The sequence below is a fragment of the Schistocerca serialis genome, chromosome 6 (assembly GCF_023864345.2).
Source record: "Schistocerca serialis cubense isolate TAMUIC-IGC-003099 chromosome 6, iqSchSeri2.2, whole genome shotgun sequence".
NCBI classification, from domain to species: domain Eukaryota; kingdom Metazoa; phylum Arthropoda; class Insecta; order Orthoptera; family Acrididae; genus Schistocerca; species Schistocerca serialis.
Window position 1 is genome coordinate 133,763,145 of NC_064643.1, and position 20,856 is coordinate 133,784,000.

Consider the following 20,856-nt stretch of genomic DNA (forward strand, 5'->3'; position numbering starts at 1 on the left):
CCCGTGCCAACGTCCATCGATGCAACAAACGCGTTAAATTTAAAGTGGTCTACCAGCACAGCACTCCCGCTCTAGTTGAACGAAACGGACTTTTCCTTGAAAGCCGCTCCCAAAATAAGACTCTTATATGGGTTCACAACATAAAAAAATGTAATCCCCTGAATGAAATGCGAACAGTCAAACCTCACGCGAATAGTGAAAAAGTCAGATTCCTATGAATCCCAAGTCCTAAAATTAGATTTAAGCTTAGTTCTTAGACTATTAGGTATTTATATTTTTTGTTACGTGTAACGTTTGTACCTAATGTGCGAACGAGACTCACTCACCAGAGCTGATGAAAAGTTTTCTTCTTTGAGAATGCTAAGTAGCAATCCAGTTTCTCAAGGGATAAGCTTCATCTGGAGAATAATGAATTTTTACTTACCCTATAAATACACAAATAATGAAAGCATAAAAATCATGACAACTAGTGATCAATGGAAGATGGACACGTGTAAGAAATTCCATGTGTGAGAAGAATATGTGTATAAAAGGATGAATGTTTATGTGTTTTCTTTCAGAAGCAAAGAGCCTATAAGCTCTGGACAATAACTTGAGGCCACATTGATGGTCCTTATGAACTCTGTAAAATGGAATATAATGAGCATAATGTATAATCTCCATTGTAAACTTTGTAGATTTACTGTCTTAGTGTTTTTTAAATTTTTTCTGTGTATCGTTACCTTAAGAATTGTCTTTTGTCTCAGAATAAGAGATCACCATATTTGTGTAATCCTAATAGTCAAATGACAGAAACACTATATTCAATCCATGTAAATCCGTAAAGTACTCAATCCCATAATGTCAACGGCGACATGTGAATCTTGGTAATCTGATTGATTTCCAAGATTCCCATGGAAAGCAATGTTATCATTATGTGATTGCCCTACCATTTTAAATCATTCACTAAGCGACCAGTCGCTCGGCAACAGCTATAGTTAGCAAATAACGTTGCGAGAACGTAAAAAACTAACGTCGTGTGACGTGACGTGTTTATTGTGGAAGCGCCGTCAGAGATGCTGTGAGCTATTGACTTTGAAAGCCGCTGCACGAAAGGCGGACAAAAGAACATTTTTTACACATTCTTTTGATGTACGAAATATTCTCGATGAACAGCTACTCACTCTTCTGTCTCTTGTAATTTGTGTCGGACACGCATATCTTCCCTCCGTATTATTATTGTTTAAAAAATATTATTTTAGTGTAACGTGGAAGTTCCATACTGCATAGCAGTAGATTTACGTGAGAAGCTGTATTGTGCGACTTGTATCTGGAAATGTCGAAGGATGAAGTTCGTTATCTATTGGCTGCCATAAATTCAGATTTAAATGGAGCTTGTGTATGGACAAATTATTTAGTATAGAACTTATGTCTCACTTCTTCATGACCATACGTATTTAATTTTCTTTTATGTTTCTGCAAAGTTTGATGGTTCACAGTCACGAATTGTTTCGTCGAAATCGGACGGAAGTTGCAAACGGCGAAGTATTTTCTCTGCACCTTATACTACTGGTAAATGCATGATAAACTTCGGTGCCTTAGAAAATTCATGTTGAGCTATCCAGAAAACAATTATATTTTCAGTAGTCATTTACCCTCTCTGCAAAGCAACTTCCGACTGATCAGACGATTCAACAACAAACAGCCACACACAGTCGGCGTAAAAGTCCTGACCAGTAATTCAATATATATATATGGAAATGAGCGCTTGGCGTCATTGGCCGGGAGACCCCTTACGAGGCAGGTCCGGCCGCCATGGTGAAGGTCTTATTACATTCGACGCCACATTGGGCGACCTGCGCTCCGGATGGGGATAAAATTATGATGAAGACAGCACAATACCCAATCCCTGAGCGGATAAAATCCGACCCAGCCTGGAATCGAACCCGGGCCCGCTGATTATAGCTATACGTTAATACACAAAAGTAAACATATAGTTATAACGTCATCTTTCAGATGTTGAAACACGCCTACCAACTTTCGTTTACGTCGCACAACTCCCTCTTGCTGTTAATTTTTTTCCGTCTTTGTAATTGTGAGAAGAAATAAACACTAAAAAGCTGTACAATACGAGTAGGTAAACAGTAGACTACAGCGGCCTTACTTGGTGACGCTGATCTGGTCCTCCACTTCGACAGTGCCCAGCCTCCGGTAGACGGAGAAGAGCGTCCTGTCGCCCTTGCAGCCAGACCCGCGCCCGTCGATGTAGATGACGACGTATCGCCGGTTGGTGCTGAAGTAACTGGAGATGTCCGTGGTGAAGTAGTCGCCTATACGTTGGGCACCCGGGTAGGCGTTCCTGCACGAGACAGAGGATGTGGCATTGTAATGATCAAAACATTTCGTTTGGCGTGTCAGTTACAGTGGAAAAACTTTTCCAGTTGTGAGTTATTGAGCAAGTTAAATTTTGTGCTGAATTCTGCTGTTAGCTGGGAAAACGTACGAGTACACCGAGCGAGGTGGCGCAGTGGTTAGCACACTGGACTCGCACTCGGGGGGACGACGGTTCAATCACGCGTCCGGCCATCCTGATTTATGTTTTCCGTGATTTCCCAAAATCTCTCCAGGCAAATGCCGGGATGGTTCCTTTGAAAGGACACGGCCGACTTTCTTTTCCATCCTTTCCTAATCCGATGAGACCGATGACCTCGCTGTTTGGTCCTTCCCCAAACAATTCCCCCCCCCCCCCCCCCTGTACGAGTGCAATACAAAAATCATCTGCTAATTATTGGTGTACTTTAAATTTTAGAACTGAGTTGTTAATCCCGTTTCATGCTGACCTCATCCCCGAAACGATCGGGGACTTATTCAGAAATCTGGCGTCCCCTTTATTTCACTCCCATCAATAAAGATAAAAATTCTTTTTTTTGTTAAAAACAGTCTTAGTTACTGTATACATGGTTCTCGGGCGAGACGTCGGATGTCATAGTGAAAACTCCACAATATTTCATCAGCGCAACTGGCCGACATCTTCGGGTGCGACGAACACACTGCTAAGGCATGATTAGAGCCCACTATTTATGCCAGTCTTAGGCAGGAAGTGCGCATGCGTGGAGGCGCCAAATTCGATGGCCAATAGCGACGATATCGTCGCATATGCACCGATCTTATTATTAATAGGTGACCTTCATAAATTAGTATGTTATCAAACCCCAATAGACGAACTATAGTAACAGGACGGTAAGTTTGCCGCGGACGCCCAGGTACTGATTATTAGGGGCCCCCACCATACAGAACGCTTCTTGCTGACTGTTCTCTGCTTCAGAATCCTACCATATTTAGAGAACTCAAATTTGTGACATAGTAACAGCATGACGAAGTGTTGTTGTGTTGTCTGTGTGACCAGTTGATTAACTGATTAATAACAGAAATTGTACTGATATTTTAGTGCATTATACACTGTAACATTTAATCACAAATGTTCACGAAATGTTCTGAAATTCATTTTTCTTGTATTCATTGCGTTGTATTACAATACCCTTAATTTAATTTCGCCAACGGCCTTGCCGCAGTCGTAACACCTGTTCCCATAAAATTACCGAAGTTAAGCGCTATTGTACTTGGCTAGCACTTGGATGGGTGACCATCCTATCTGCTGAGAGTTGTTGGCAAGGGGATGCACTCGGCTCTTGTGAGGCAAACTGACGAGCTACTTGACTGAGAAGTAGTGGCTCTGGGCTCGTAAACTGACGTATGATCGGGAGAACGCTGTGCTCACCGCATGCCCATAGGAGCGTTGCTCTTCTTTTTCTTTTTTTTCTATTAAGGAGAGGTCGGTGTCGGACACTACGTGAGTATGTCCTGCCAAACTGAATTTGTGATCAATCTTTCCAAGCATTTTTCAGCACATAGCAGCCGTACGGCTGTTCTTATTCTGTCCACCAATGGTATTCGAATACAAAATGACATGTTTCGCATGAGAACGATGGCGAAGTAGATGTTCAGCAACACAGAATGCAGCTTGATTTGTTCTTCTGCCTCGGACGTCGTTTCTCGACATGTAACAGTATGCCTGAGAATCACTGCAGTCATGTACAGTAAGCTTATATGTCCACAGAAGCCATTTGTAAAATGTGATGGAAGAGTCAATTTCTGAAGTGGGCAAACATTCTGCATGTCGAAAGTTAGTGTCACTTTGGTGTTTATATTGTACATTACGGATATATTCTTGTCGTTAGATTTTGGACATTATGCAACATTAAAAAGATCGTGATGATGCTTTAACTCTTCCTCAGTTTCTCTTTATCTTCCCCCTTTGCATTAGAGATGTTCATTTTCAAACCTGCTCCAAGTGTGACAAGTGTCCTTTTTTGGTGCTTTTATAGCAAGATTCAGTTTGTGGAAGTAAGACTCATAAACTGTCTTACTAACCGGTTTGTTACTCACATCCTTGCAAAAATGTTTGTAAGCTTCATGCAGCTATGAAAGAATGTAGTATGATGGAAGATACTTTCCCGAAGAATCGCGGCTTGAATAGTGGTAACAACGATATTAATGTAATAATGTGAACACAATGTCGATCACATTGTTATGTATAAGAACGGAATATTTAAGCTTGCGCTAAACCTGAAAAAATAATATAACTGGATATTAAAACCTCGTAAAACAACGCCCTTCAGAATGTTATTCAAATACAACTTGTCTTAAACAATTTTAAGTCTTGGAAGACATTTATGGTGGTGGTGGTTAGTGTTTAACGTCCCGTCGACAACGAGGTCATTAGAGACGGAGCGCAAGCTCGGGTTAGGGAAGGATTGGGAAGGAAACCGGCCGTGCCCTTTCAAAGGAACCATCCCGGCATTTGCCTGAAACGATTTAGGGAAATCACGGAAAACCTAAATCAGGATGGCTGGAGACGGGATTGAACCGTCGTCCTCCCGAATGCGAGTCCAGTGTGCTAACCACTGCGCCACCTCGCTCGGTAAGACATTTATGTAAAAGGGTATAAGTTAACGTATGTTCTTCTCCACAACACAAGATAGTGTGCAAGGGTGTATACTTCCGTAAGACCTGGGTTTCACGAAACCACACGCAAAAATATATTCTGCTAGCCTATAACGAAACAACGGCCAGAAAATACCTACAGTTATTTTTGTAGTTAGAATCTTTCATTTAGCTGGCAGTATTGGCGCTCGCTGTATTGCAGTAGTTCGAGTAACAAAGATTTTTGTGAGGTAAGTGATTCATGAAAGGTATAGGTTATTGTTAGTCAGGGCCATTCTTTTGTAGGGATTATTGAAAGTCAGATTGCGTTTCGCTAAAAATATTGTGTGTCAGTTTAGTGATGATCAGAATAAGTAAAGAGAGAAATGCCTGAGTACGTTCAGTTTTGCTCAGCTGTTTGAAAATCAAATAACGTAAGAGTTTTTCCGGCACTGTCATTCTTAATTTTCAAAGGGGAAGTTTCAGTAGACCGTGCAGTTGCGACAACGCTGTGTCCCGGATAGCGCAGTGGTTGCCGCACTTGTCTAGTAAGCACGAGATCCCGGCTTCGAATCCTGATCCGGTACACATTTTCGTTAGTCGTCACTGATCCCGTTTAATGTCCCGCTGCAGCTGATAGCACTCATCCCCCTTCAAATTACATTTAGTGTTTCACAGCTGCGAGATCTGCGTGCTATCTGTTCTTTCTAAGAAACAGACACCATGCATTAAAAAAAAAAGACTCCTGGACAAATTGAAGATATTCCTTCGGTATCATTGAACATTCTGTAACAATGCGATGATTTAAATCCCTTTGGGTCGTCGGAAGTTCATCTTCGAGCTTATCTCAAAAAAATGGCTCTGAGCACTATGGGACTTAACATCTATGGTCATCAGTCCCCTAGAACTTAGAACTACTTAAACCTAACTAACCTAAGGACATCAACAACACCCAGTCATCACGAGGCAGAGAAAATCCCTGACCCCGCCGGGAATCGAACCCGGGAACCCGGGCGTGGGAAGCGAGAACGCTACCGCACGACCACGAGCTGCGGACGAGCTTGTCTCAGAGAAAAGAAAACAGCGGCGCCAAATCAGGCGAATGTGCAGCCTAACTGATTACGCCTTGACGTCCTTTGCAGCCACCACGAATGAGCTGGATGGGCGCTTTCGTAGCCACTCGCGAATAGATTCCTCACGAAGGAGCTACGCAAACTGGTCACAAATTGATAATCACACAGGTATCGATGAAAACTGCAAAACTGCGCACTCTATGTGACCGATGGATGAACGTGTTGCACTGCAGGTCAGCTGGCACGGATAATAAACAGGGGACATGTCGATACCTGGGTATAAAGTCTTTGCAAATTCCATTCAGTGCAGTCAGTTTGACAGTATGCCTCGTAGACAGGTGCCTGAAAGATATACGCAGGTTTCAGTATTTGACGGAGGACGTGCAGCTGGGCTCCAAGAAGCTGGTCAGAGTAGTCGGCGAATCGCTCGACACTTGAACGGGAGCGATGTCAGTATTCGACGATGTTGGTAGGAATGGGTGAACCACGGCTACATACAGCGTCAAGATAGAAGCGATCAGGGGCGACAGAGAGGGAGTCAGAGCCACAGATACTTCATTATCATCGATCCGACGAGCAACTGGTCCTTCAGTGACCAAAAGGACCATTTATAGGCGTCTCACAGAAAGGGGCTGAGCTCACGGCGCCCCTGGCGTTGACTCCCGTTCACCTCTGTACACCGACAAGCCCGTCTGCAGTGGTGTTTGGCACATTCTGCCTGAAATCTCATTGACTGGAGTTGATCTGTCTCCAGTGATGAGTCTGGAGGCGCTCTGGGCAGCCTTGGGATACCAACCTGACTGTCGCTCACCATGCAGCCCGCCAACAACGGTAGTCTCGGGTGCCATTATTTTTTCATAGCAGGACCCCTTTGGTTTTCATCCGCGACAGCCTTACTGCACAGCAGTACGTGCAAAAATAAAAACTACTTATGTGTTTGGGGTAAACCATTTTTATTTTTCGACATAGTCTGCTCTTAGACTTATACACTTCGCCCAACTCTGTTCTAATTTGAAACTAAAGCTGTGGGGACGGGGCGTGAGTCGTGCTTGGGTAGCTCAGTTGGTAGAGCACTTGCCCGCGAAAGGCAAAGGTCCCGAGTTTGAGTCTCGGTCCGGCACACAGTTTTAATCTGCCAGGAAGTTTAATATCAGCGCACACTCCGCTGCAGAGTGAAAATCTCGTTATGATCTAATTTGTTGATCCCTTGTGAATAAGAGGAATTGTCCAAGTGTGCAAAACAGCTATTAGGTGCTGCAATCACCTACTCGTTTGAATAAAATCCTTGTCCCGCCAGCCATTTCTTCAAATTGAGGAACAAATAGTAGTCCGAGGGACCCAAGTCTGGAGAATAGGGAGGATGTGAAACCAGTTGGAATCCTATTTCCATTAATTTTGAGACCACAACTTCTGAGGTGTGTGCTGGTGCATTGTCGTGATGGAAAAGGACTTTTTGCGGTCCAATCGCCGGCGTTTTTCTTGCAGCTCGGTTTTGAAACGGTCCAATAACGATGAATAATATGCACCTATGTAATAGTTTTACCCTTTCCCAGATAGTCGAGGAGGATTATCCCTAATGAATCCCAAAAGACAGTCGCCATAACCTTTCTGGCTGAAAGAATGGTCTTCGCCTTTTTGGTGCAGATTCTCCCTTGGTAACCCATTGCTTAGACTGTTCTTTTGTCTCAGCAGTATAGTAATGTATCCCTGTTTTATCAACAGTGACGAAACGACGTCCGCGCGTGATTAGCCGAGCGGTCTAAGGCGCTGCAGTAATGGACTGTGCGGCTGGTCCCAACGGAGGTTCGAGTCCTCCCTCGGGCATGGGTGTGTGTGTGTTTGTCCTTAGGATAAATTAGGTTAAGTAGCGTATAAGCTTAGTGACTGATGAACTTAGCAGTTAAGTCCCATAAGATTTCACACACATTTGAACGAAACGATGGTTAGTCTTGCGGATGCTTCCTGAACAGCAAACCATCCTTGCAACACTTCACACGATTCCGTCTTTGGTCAAGCGTGAGCAATCGCGGAACCCATCTTGCGGATAGCTTGTTCATGTCCAAATGTTTATGCAAAATATTATGTACCAGTTCATTCGAAATGCCTACAGCACTAGCAATCTCACGCACCTTAACTCTTCTGCCATCCATCACCATATCATGGATTTTATCAATGATTTCTGGAGTCGTAACCTCCACAGGGCGTCCAGAACGTTCAGCATCACTTGTGCCCATATGACCACTCCGAAAATTTTGAAACCACTTATAAACTGTTCTAGTCAAAGGTGCAAAGTCACCGTAATTTTTTATCAAGTTTCTCTTTAGTCTCCTGTGGCATTTTGCCTTTCATAAAGTAATGTTAAATCACCACAACAAATTCTTTTTCGTCCATTTTTTGACAATCACTCGACTTCCTTGAATCACACGAATGCCGGACACATAGAAATAGACCAATATGGCTCCTAATTGGTGTGCGTTCTTTACAAAGATGCTACTAACTAAAAATGACCTCGATATGCGCCGGTGGTGCCATCTCTCGGAATTTGCACGGACTTTTCAAACGGCCCTCGTATGTCGACGATATTCCATCTCCCGTTTTGTTGCCATTCATGCCAAGTTATCCTGGGCTTGCATTTCAGCAAGATAACACCAGCTTGCACACAGCAAGAGTTTCTATTGATTGTCTTCGTACTTGCCAAACCCTACCTTGTCCAGCAAGTTCACCCGATCTCTCCACAATTGGGAACGTTTGGAGCATTACGGGCAGGGTCCTTGAACGGGCTCGGGATTTTAACGATCCAGACAGAGTTGGACAGAATTTCGCACTATACCGAAATACAAATCCAACAACTATATCAACCAGCGCCAAGCCGACTAATTACTGGCATAAGGGTCAGAGGTAGGCCAACGTGTTATTGCCTTGCACAGTTTATGCCTACAACCTTCCTCTGTAATGATGCAAAAGCGTGGTTCTCAGCTGCTTCGCCCTCCAGCTCGGTGATGTTTCAAACAGCAACGGGTGAAAACATGAAAAAAAAAGACAGAAAGAAAGAAACAAAGCTCAGAAGATCGCGTGAGCTGTGAGCTGTAAGATGGGCTATTGACGTTGCATTGGCACCAAATTTCGTCACAATTCTGCCCAGCGCATACCGTGGACGAGTCACAAGATGGGATCGTCGTTGCACTACCTCTTCCGACATTTCATCCATTTTTCTGAAGCCTCTGTCACGGAGGTTAGAACCGTGACACCAGACGTTTAAAACCCGCAGTTTTCGTATGAGTGACGGAGGGAAACATTTCAGACACGCTGTCGCTCAGAATCGACACAAAGAAGTCTCCTGGTGCCGCATAAAGCACATCAGTGAAACCATCCGTTCCACCGGCACTTTGTTTCGCTGTCGAAAATGACAGTTGGCAGTGCGATGAGGAACAGTGCGACGTTCTTGACAAATGTGGCCATTGCTGCCTCCCCATTTTTCTGAAGCCTCTGTCACGGAGGTTAGAACCGTGACACCAGGCGTTTAAAACCCGCAGTTTTCGTATGAGTGACGGAGGGAAACATTTCAGACACGCTGTCGCTCAGAATCGACACAAAGAAGTCTCCTGGTGCCGCATAAAGCACATCAGTGAAACCATCCGTTCCACCGGCACTTTGTTTCGCTGTCGAAAATGACAGTTGGCAGTGCGATGAGGAACAGTGCGACGTTCTTGACAAATGTGGCCATTGCTGCCTGGGCATTTCAACCCTACTCTATCAACACTGCTTAGTTGCAACTCGTCTGAACGTGATTGCACCCCTTTAAGAGTACTGTGTGACAGTAGTTCTTGCTGTGCTATGGAGGTCTCCTCCCCCCCCCCCCCCTAATGAAACATGGACCTTGCCGTTGGTGGGGAGACTTGCGTGCCTCAGCGATACAGATGGCCGTACCGTAGGTGCAACCACAACGGAGGGGTATCTGTTCAGAGGCCAGACAAACGTGTGGTTCCTGAAGAGGGGCAGCAGCCTTTTCAGTAGTTGCAGGGGCAACAGTCTGGATGATTGACTGATCTGCCCCTGTAACAATAATCAAAACGGCCTTGCTGTGCTGGTACTGCGAACGGCTGAAAGCAAGGGGAAACTACAGCCGTAATTTTTCCCGAGGGCATGCAGCTTTACTGTATGGTTAAATGATGATGGCGTCCTCTTGGGTAAAATATTCCGCAGGTGAAATAGTCCCCCATTCGGATCTCCGGGCGGGGACTACTCAAGAGGACGTCGTTATCAGGAAAAAGAAAACTGGCATTCTACGGAACGGAGCGTGGAATGTCAGATCGCTTAATCGAGCAGGTAGGTTAGAAAATTTAAAATGGGACATGGATAGGTTAAAGTTAGATATAGTGGGAATTAGTGAAGTTCGGTGGCAGGAGGAACAATACTTTTGGGCACCCGAATACAGGATTATAAATACAGAATCGAATAGGGGCAATGCAGGAGTAGATTTAATAATGAATAAAAAATAGGAGTGAGGGTAAGCTACTACAAACAGCACAGTGAACGCATTATTGTGGCCAAGATAGACACGAAGCCCACGCCTACTACAGTAGTACAAGTTTATATGCCAACTAGCTCTGCAGATGATGAAGAAATTGATGAAATGTATGATGAGATAAAAGAAATTATTCAGGTAGTGAAGGGGGACGAAAATTTAATAGTCATGGGTGACTGGAATTCAGTAGTAGGAAAAGGGAGAGAAGGAAATGTAGCAGGAGAATATGGATTAGGGGTAAGAAATGAAATAGGAAGCCGTATAGTAGAATTTTGCACAGAGAATAACTTAATCATAGCTAACAATTGGTTCAAGAATCATAAAAGAAGATTGTATACATAGAAGAATCCCGGAGATACTAAAAGGTATCAGATAGATTATCTAATGGTAAGACAGAGATTTAGGAACCAGGTTCTAAATTGTAAGACATTTCCAGGGGCAGATGTGGACTCTGACCACAATCTATTGGTTATGAACTGTAGATTAAAACCGAAGAAACTGCAAAAAGGTGGGAATTTAAGGAGATGTTACCTGGATAAACTGACTAAACCAGACGTTGTACAGAGTTTCAGGGAGAGCATAAGGGAACAATTGACAGCAATGGGGGAAAGAAGTACAGTAGAAGAACAATGGGTAGCTCTGAGGGATGAATTAGTGAAGGTAACAGAGGATCAAGTAGGTAAAAAGACGAGGGCTAGTAGAACTCCTTGGGTAACAGAAGAAATATTGAATTTAATTGATGAAAGGAGAAAATATAAAAATGCAGTAAATGAAGCAGGCAAAACGGAATACAAACGTCTCAAAAATGAGATCGACAGGAAGTGCAAAATGACTAAGCAGGGACGGCTAGAGGACAAATGTAAGCATGTAGAGGCTTATCTCGCTAGGGGTAATATAGATACTGCCAAAGGAAAATTAAAGAGACGTTTGGAGAAAAGAGAACCACTTGCATGAATATCAAGAGCTCAGATGGGACCCCAGTTCTAACCAAAGAAGTGAAAGCAGAAAGGTGGAAGGAGTATATAGAGGGTCTACACAAGGGCGATGCACTTGAAGACAATATTATGGAAATAGAAGAGAATGTAGATGAAGATGAAATGGGAGATACGATACTGCGTGAAGAGTTTGATAGAGCACTGAAAGGCCTAAGTCGAAAGCCGACGGCGGTGGCCACGCGGTTTAGGCGCTGCAGTTCGGAACCGCACGACTGCTACGGTCGCAAGTTCGAATTCTGCCTCGGGCATGGATGTGTGTGATGTCCTTAGGTTAGTTAGGTTTAAGTAGTTCTAAGTTCTAGGGGACTGATGACCTCAGATGTTAAGTCCCATAGTGCTCAGAGCCATTTGAACCATTTTGAACCTAAGTCGAAACAAGGCCCCGGGACTAGACAACATTCCATTACAACTACTGACGGCCTTGGGAGAGCCAGTCCTGACAAAACTCTACCATCTGGTGAGCAAGATGTATGAGACAGGCGAAATACCCTCAGACAAAAAGAAGAATATAATAATTCCAATCCCAAGGAAATCAGGTGTTGACAGATGTGAAAATTACCGAACTATCCGTTTAATAAGTCACAGCTCCAAAATACTAACGCGAATTCTTTTCAGGCGACTGGAAAAACTGGTAGAAGCCGACCTCGGGGAAGATCAGTTTGGATTCCGTAGAAATATTGGAACACGCGAGGCAATACTGACCTTACGACTTATCTTAGAAGAAAGATTAAGGATAGGCAAACCTACGTTTCTAGCATTTGTAGACTTAGAGAAAGCTTTTGACAATGGTAACTGGAATACTCTCTTTCAAATTCTGAAGGTGGCAGGGGTAAAATGCAGGGAGCGAAAGGCTATTTACAATTTGTACAGGAACCAGATGGCAGTTATAAGAGTCGAGGGACATGAAAGTGAAGCAGTGGTTGGGAAGGGAGTGAGACAGGGTTGTAGCCTCTCCCCGATGCTATTCAATCTGTATATTGAGCAAGCAGTAAAGGAAACAAAAGAAAAATTCGGAGTAGGTATTAAAATCCATGGAGAAGAAATAAAAACTTTGCGGTTCGCCGATGACATTGTAATTCTGTCAGAGACATCAAAGGACTTGGAAGAGCAGTTGAACGGAATGGACAGTGTCCTGAAAGGAGGGTATAAGATGAACATCAACAAAAACAAAACGAGGATAATGGAATGTAGTCGAATTAAGTCGGGTGATGCTGAGGGAATTAGATTAGGAAGTGAGACACTTAAAGTAGTAAAGGAGTTTTGCTATTTGGCGAGCAAAATAACTGATGATGGTCGAAGTACAGAGGATATAAAATGTAGACTGACAATAGCAAAGAAAGCGTTTCTGAAGAAGAGAAATTTGTTAACATCGAGTATAGATTTAAGTGTCATGAAGTCGTTTCTGAAAGTATTCGTATGGAGTGTAGCCATGTATGGAAGTGAAACATGGACGATAAATAGTTTGGACAAGAAGAGAATAGAAGCTTTCGAAATGTGGTGCTACAGAAGAATGCTGAAGATTAGATGGGTAGGTCACATAACTAATGAGGAGATATTGAACAGAATTGAGGAGAAGAGGAGTTTGTGGCACAGCTTGACGAGAAGAAGGGACCGGTTGGTAAGACGTGTTCTGAGACATCAAGGGAATTTGGCATTGGAGGGCAGCGTGGAGGGTAGAAATCGTAGAGGGAGACCAAGAGATGAATACACTAAGCAGATTCAGAAGGATGTAGGTTGCAGTAGGTACAGGGAGATGAAGAAACTTGCACAGGGTAGGGTAGCATGGAGAGCTGCTTCAAAACCAGTATCAGGACTGAAGACCACAGCAACAACAACAACATGGAGGATGGAACCACTATGGGCCGTACAGAGCAATTCGACGAAATTTGAACGTTTTTCGAAGTGGAAAAGTGTTTTTATGCTTTTTCGCCACTTCTTTTTCACGCCCTCCTGTGGCGTGATTACGGGCGTAGTGTCCTAAGACCATTCAGTCCGGCAACACTTTTGATGTCACTCACACACCTTTCTTGAGCATGTTAAAAATGTACTTCTCAGTAACTTTGACACAAATTAAGTCATGAGGTTGCTCTAGCGCCTGACCGTTAGGCAACTCCTTCGACATCTTAAGCTGGAGTTTGCCTACCTTCAGGTGTTTGAGCAGCCACAAGGCTCAATCGGTGACGAGTGAAATGATAGTATGGCATTCTTGGCCGAGAGTTCCCACCTGGAGAAGTTGGGCCGCCGAGTTGCAAGTCTCTTGGGCGACTTGCGTGACGATGGTGATGAAATGATGGTGAGGAGAACGGAGAAAACCTCGAACCCAGCTGGGAATCGAGCCCAGGTCCATTGCATGACAGTCAGACGTCCTGTCCACTCAGCTAAGGGAGTTGTTCTACTTGTGTAGACTGGTGTGTTCATCCCTTCCAGAGGGATGCCGCCAACTTATATTTCGCGGAAAGACCACAAAGATAAGGTAAGAGAGATTAGGGCTCGTACAGAGGCATATAGGTAGTCATTTTGCCCTCGTTCTGTTTGGGAGTGGAACAGGGAGAGAAGATGCTAGTTGTGGTATGAGGTACCCTCCGCCACGCGCCGTATGGTGGATTGCGGAGTATGTATGTAGATGTAGGCTCAATCCGAGTTTCAGCTCCATATAGCCATCACGCTTTTTTTTTTTTTTTTTTGAGAACGCCATCGGTAAAGTTGTGTTTTTGTTGTGTGATACGAAAATTAGAACAGCGGAATTTAGGGCGACGTTATGATCTCAAATTTTGTGTAAAACTTGGGGAACCCACGAGTGTGACTTGAAAAGTTGAAATAGGCCTATGGGGAAAATTTGTTATCAACAGCACAAATTTTCGCTGGCAAAAGTCTGTTTTGGAAGGCCAAGAACACGTTGAAGATGAACCTCTTTCAGAGAGGCTTTCAGATTAAAAAACGGAGGAAAATGTCGAACATGTGCGTGCTCTTGTGAGATCAGTCTGACGTTTAACAACAAGGATGAGGGGTGACCTGCTAAACTTACACACTTTTTCACCTTACAGCAAGTTTTGACTGAAGTTTTGAACATGTGAAAGGTTTGTGCCAAGTGGTGCCGAAAAAACTCACAAACTGAGCACAAGGACAAGCGATGAAACGTTTCCGTTAATCTTCTTGAGAGGATCGCCAATGATCACGAATGGTTCAGTTGGGTAATCATAGCTGGGGATGAATCCTGGATTTTTCAGCACGATCCTGAGGCAACAAAGCAAAGTGAAGTCCGGGACACTGGAACATCTCCTCGACTGTAAAGAGTTCGAATGAGCAAATTAAAGATCAAAACAATGCTGATTTACTTTTTTGACAGTACTGATAACGTGCATAAAGAATTTGTTCCTCCAGGAGAGACTGTCAACCAAATGTTTTACGAAGCTGTTCTTGAAAGGCTCAGGAAGAGGGTGAATCGAGTGAAGCTGGACGTAGCAGACAAGTGGATGCCGTATCATGAGAACGCATGTCTCACGGCTACTTCCATCAAGGAATTTTTGACCTCAATAGGCGTTCTTGTTGTTCAGAGCCCCCCTGTTCACCTGATCAGAGCTCTTGTGACTTTTTTTCCCGAAATTGAAAAATGTCTTAAGGGACATCATATTGGGACTCTGGAGAACATTAGAAAGAATGACATTAAAGGCCGTACCATTTGAAGCCTTTCAGCGCTGCTGCCAAGACTGGGAACAACGACATTCGATGAATAGCTGCCGAAGGGAACTTCTTCGAAAAGGAAAGTATTGTTGTTTGAAAATATAAAAATTTTGGCAGATAAAAAAATGAGTCTCATTAGTTTCCTCGCACATCTCTTCCTTCTGTATTATGTGCAGATTATTAGCGTCATAAAACAGTAGCATAGGTTATGCTCATTGTCTCGTGTTTTCTTACAGGTCCCTATAGGGTAAATGCTTGTTCACAGATACAAGCAAATAGGAACAAATTATTTATGCACGGTATCAGTACTGTCAAATAAACGAATCAGCATGAACAAAGTAAGACCATATGGACTATCAGACCTATTGTGTGATTGTATTGAAAAGTTCCTAGATAACAGAACGCAGCATGTCATTCTCAATGGAGAGAAGTCTTCCGAAGTAAGAGTGATTTCAGGTGTGCCGCAGGAGAGTGTCGTAGGACCGTTGCTATTCACAATATACATAAATGACCTTGTGGATGACATCGGAAGTTTACTGAGCCTTTTTGCGGATGATGCTGTGGTATATCGAGAGGTTGTAACAATGGAAAATTGTACTGAAATGCCGGAGGATCTGCAGCGAATTGACGTATGGTGCAGGGAATGGCAATTGAATCTCAATGTAGACAAGTGTAATGTGCTGCGAATACATAGGAAGAAAAATTCCTTATCATTTAGCTACAATATAGCAGGTCAGAAACTGGAAGCAGTTAATTCCACAAATTATCTGGGAGTACGCATTAGGACTGATTTAAAACGGAATGATCATATAAAGTTGATCATCGGTAGAGCAGATCCCAGACTGAGATTCATTGGAAGAATCCTAAGGAAATTCAATCCGAAAACAAAGGAAGTAGGTTACAGTTGTTCGCCCACTGCTTGAATACTGCTCGGCAGTGTGGGATCCGTACCAGATAGGGTTGATAGAAGAGATAGAGAAGATCCAACGGAGAGCAGCGCGCTTCGTTACAGGATCATTTAGTAATCGCGAAAGCGTTACGGAGATGACAGATAAACTCCAGTGGAAGACTCACCAGGAGAGACGCTCGGTAGCTGGGTACGGGCTTTTGTTGAAGTTTCGAGAACATAACTCCACCGAGGAGTCAAGCGGTATGTTGCTCCTTCCTACGTATATCTCGCGAAGAGACCATGAGGATAAAATCAGAGACATTAGAGCCCACACAGAGGCATACCGACAATCCTTGTTTCCACGAACAATACGAGACTGGAATAGAAGGAAGAATCGATAGAGGTACTCAAGGTACCCTCCGCCACACACCGTCAGGTGGCTTGCGGAGTATGGATGTAGATGTAGAGTAGTGAACACCGGCGAATTGTCAACGAATGGTCGTTTTCATGTGTTCATTTCTTTTCAATGCAGTGGTAAACTAGGCTCGAAGAAGCCACACCATGCGACTGCACTCTGTGACTTTGCAATCTACGAGCAAGTGACTGTGGCCACTTGAAATCCCACGCTCACAGACGCCGCTCGCGCTGATGTGTCATCAGACGAGGTAGTATCGGTCATCTTTGGCAGCTTGTGCTACGCTGTGCGTTGTTGATACACCCCGTCTCTCTCACGCTACAGCCGCGTCAACACCTTGTGGGTAGCCCGTGCACCTGAAAGGCTCAATTGTCTGCACTCACACACTGACAACGGCGGGCCTCTTCTCGGAGCCATTGGGGTCGAGGTCTGGGGGCAGCAGGAGGCGCACCTGGGCTGCCACCCCTCCCTCCACCTCCACCCAGTCATCCAGACGCCCTGGCTGCAGTCTAGATTTCAACAACTTCCGCAGTTCTTTGCTGTTTGATGTCAGTTTCCTGTCGCCTGTAACACACAAGGGGCAAAAATATACATATGTTTCGTGATTTAAAGAGGAAACCGTACCGAAACAAACTTAGCACACAGATAAAAGACTGTAAAAAGCAATTTAGAATGAATATCGCGATTACAAACGACTATAACTATCTAATGCATAACAAATAAACGATAAGAACTACGGATAATGTAAAGGAAATTTCGAAAAAACTTCACATACTGTGCTGTGCATACTGTAAGACTTTCAGTACACACACCATCAGATTATTTGACTTGTCGCTCTAACGAAGTAGGCGAGTGTCAGCAATATGTCTCGTGGTCTTATCGTGGCGTGTTTATCTTCTGCCGTTAGGTCAGACGATAGAAATACCACTTGCAGGCTTAGAGTAGCAGATTGACGGTGACCAACTTTAAACAGAACTTTATTAATTTTCACACACATTTATTAAAATAATAACAAGCATAAAAATTACTTCTTGGTTCTGGATGCTATTTACAATTGACAATCTGAAGTTCCTTTGGTATTGGTACGTTAATCTTATTCTCACATGTATCTCTGATACTTGACAAAAGTGTCTATACATTCATATTCATGGCTAGGTACAGGAATTTGGTAATCTTATTAGGCGCAGACTGAAACTTGACTATAGACTGGTACAGACAAATGTAGAACTCGTACAGACTGGTACAGACTAATGCAGACTGGTACAGACTGGTGCAGACAAATGCAGACTGACTAATCAGAGGTCTGTACACTCGTTATAATACCTTGTGCATTCATGTATCACTGCGCGAGTGTGATCCGCGAGGAGAATAGGTTCTACATTAGCAGCAATCTCACTGGCTGCGTTACATATTAATACGCGGATCGGCGGAAGCAGAATTTGGTCCATCTCTATGGCAGCGCCATCTCGTAGTGCGGAGATGGACGAGTGCTGTGCCTGCGCTGTTGTGCTTAGTGGGGCGTGCTCTAGTGGGAAAGTAGTGTACGCGCTGACTACGCGGAACTATGTACACAACACATATTTCATAAGTTTTCTGTGTACCTTCCCCTGCTCACTCACACAATATCTAAGGGATAATCGTTTTCACAACATACAGGGATAAAGAGGTGCAGGTATTTTTTTGTGTGGTAACTTGATATGTGCAAACATCTACATCTACATCTACATTGATACTCCGCAAGCCACCCAACGGTGTGTGGCGGAGGACACTTTACGTGCCACTGTCATTACCTCCCTTTCCTGTTCCAGTCGCGTATGGTTCGCGGGAAGAACGACTGTCTGAAAGCCTCCGTGCGCGCTCAAATCTCTCCAATTTTACATTCGTGATCTCCTCGGGAGGTATAAGTAGGGGGAAGCAATATATTCGATACCTCATCCAGAAACGCACCCTCTCGAAATCTGGCGAGCAAGTTACACCGCGATGCAGAGCGCCTCTCTTGCAGAGTCTGCCACTTGAGTTTATTAAACATCTCCGTAACGCTATCACGGTTACCAAATAACCCGGTAACGAAACGCGACGCTCTTCTTTGGATCTTCTCTATCTCTTCCGTCAACCCGACCTGGTACGCATCCCACACTGATGAGCAATACTCAAGTATAGGTCGAACGAGTGTTTTGTAAGCCACCTCCTTTGTTGATGGACTACATTTTCTAAGCACTCTCCCAATGAATCTCAACCTGGTACCCGCCTTACCAACAATTAATTTTATATGATCATTCCACTTCAAATCATTCCGCACGCATACTCCCAGATATTTTACAGACGTAACTGCTACCAGTGTTTGTTCCGCTATCATATAATCATACAATAAAGGATCCTTCTTTCTATGTATTCGCAATACATTACATTTGTCTATGTTAAGGGTCAGTTGCCACTCCCTGCACCAAGTGCCTATCCGCTGCAGATCTTCCTGCATTTCGCTACAATTTTCTAATGCTGCAACTTCTCTGTATACTACAGCATCATCCGCGAAAAGCCGCATGGAACTTCCGACACTATCTACTAAGTCATTTACATATTGTGAAAAGCAATGGTCCCATAACACTCCCCTGTGGCACGCCAGAGGTTACTTTAACGTCTGTAGACGTCTCTCCATTGATAACAACATGCTGTGTTCTGTTTGCTAAAAACTCTTCAATCCAACCACACAGCTGGTCTGATATTCCATAGGCTCTTACTTTGTTTATCAAGCGACAGTGCGGAACTGTATCGAACGCCTTCCGGAAGTCAAGAAAAATAGCATCTACCTGGGAGCCTGTATCTGATATTTTCTGGGTCTCATGAACAAATAAGGCGAGTTGGGTCTCACACGATCGCTGTTTCCGGAATCCATGTTGGTTCCTACATAGTAGATTCTGGGTTTCCAGAAATGACATGATACGCGAGCAAAAAACATGTTCTAAAATTCTACAAGAGATCGACGTAAGAGATATAGGTCTATAGTTTTGCGCATCTGCTCGACGACCCTTCTTGAAGACTGGGACTATCTGTGCTCTTTTCCAATCATTTGGAACCCTCCATTCCTCTAGAGACATCATTGTGAAGGTTGTTTTTCTCTGTATAATACAGTCTTTCCACAATCATATCACAAACTTTATGACCTGATGCCTTCTGCACAGTCATAGCTGCACCACTAAGTGGACTACGGCTGTCAGTATAGACTAACTGTTTTGCATCCACACTTCACACTTCAACATCCGGCCTCCCCAGGGGAAATTAATCATTAATGGCTTGCTCTTTCACATGTTCTTGGAGGTATTAAGAAATATGACTTGCAATAGCTATAATTAATAGTTTTCAGATGACGTAAATACTCATGTAATGTTGATCCAAAAACACAAGTGTTGTCCAGAAAGTAAGTTCCGATCGGTCGCGAAATCGACACAACTGTGAAAACCTGATGAAGCTTTGCACGAATTTGTTGGGTAGTGTCTCTAGTATGACTGTCGATCGCATCACGACGCTCTTTTCAGTTGTGAGCGCACTGTGAGCGAGTAAAGGTGCCTAGAACAACGATGTCTCCCGCCAAGTAGGAGGGCCCACTGAGAGGCTTCGCCTTAATGAATGCAGCCCACCTAACACAACTGCCACTCACTTCCTTCAAAAATGGTTCAAATGGCTCTGAGCACTATGGGACTCAACTTCTGAGGTCATCAGTCCCCTAGAACTTAGACTTACTTAAACCTAACTAACCTAAGGACGTCACACACATCCACGCCCGAGGCGGTCGCGCTGTTCCAGACTGTAGCACCTGGAATCGCTCGGCCACTCCGACCGGCCCCCGGTACTTCCTTCTTCATGGCAGTTGTCAGCCGCACTCTGGAGGGGCAGTGAAGACGCTCCTGTAGCCTTTTCTATGGGTTCCATCACCCACAATACATCCCTAATTGGCTCATCTGAGTGTCATTTCTGTTCACATGAAACGCTGGAGACAAGACGACACTTGGGCGCAGGCTACCCGCTATAGACCAGCGTAGAGAATTATCGGAAAGCACAGGCGGCTGCCTTCGATGACTATGGCGTTGGAAATTTGGTTTAACTCTCCGACAAATGTCTAAGTCGGAGCGGTGACTATGTAGAGAAGTATCTGGAAAGTGTAGCTAACTCTTGCAAATAAAATGTTTCTGATTTTCACTGTGGATTTTATTTCGCGACCGATCGGAACTTACTTTCTGGACAACCCTCGTATATGAACATCCATTTCCCATATTTATCCTAAATTGACTTCCAAGGACTAGTTTGAATGAAATGGGATT

At 44.0% G+C, this 20,856-nt stretch overlaps 1 protein-coding gene across 2 annotated transcripts in view; it reads right to left on the reverse strand.

The window, feature by feature from the left end:
• Positions 1-20,856, reverse strand: part of LOC126484624 (venom dipeptidyl peptidase 4-like) — a 348,388-nt gene that overhangs the window by 94,014 nt on the left and 233,518 nt on the right. For both annotated transcript variants that reach the window (XM_050108208.1, XM_050108207.1), the window contains exons 13-14: positions 16,924-17,104; positions 2,144-2,338 (exon numbers count right to left, since the gene is read on the reverse strand). In XM_050108208.1, coding sequence (XP_049964165.1) covers positions 2,144-2,338; positions 16,924-17,104 — 376 coding nt within the window. The remainder of the gene's footprint in view (positions 1-2,143; positions 2,339-16,923; positions 17,105-20,856) is intronic.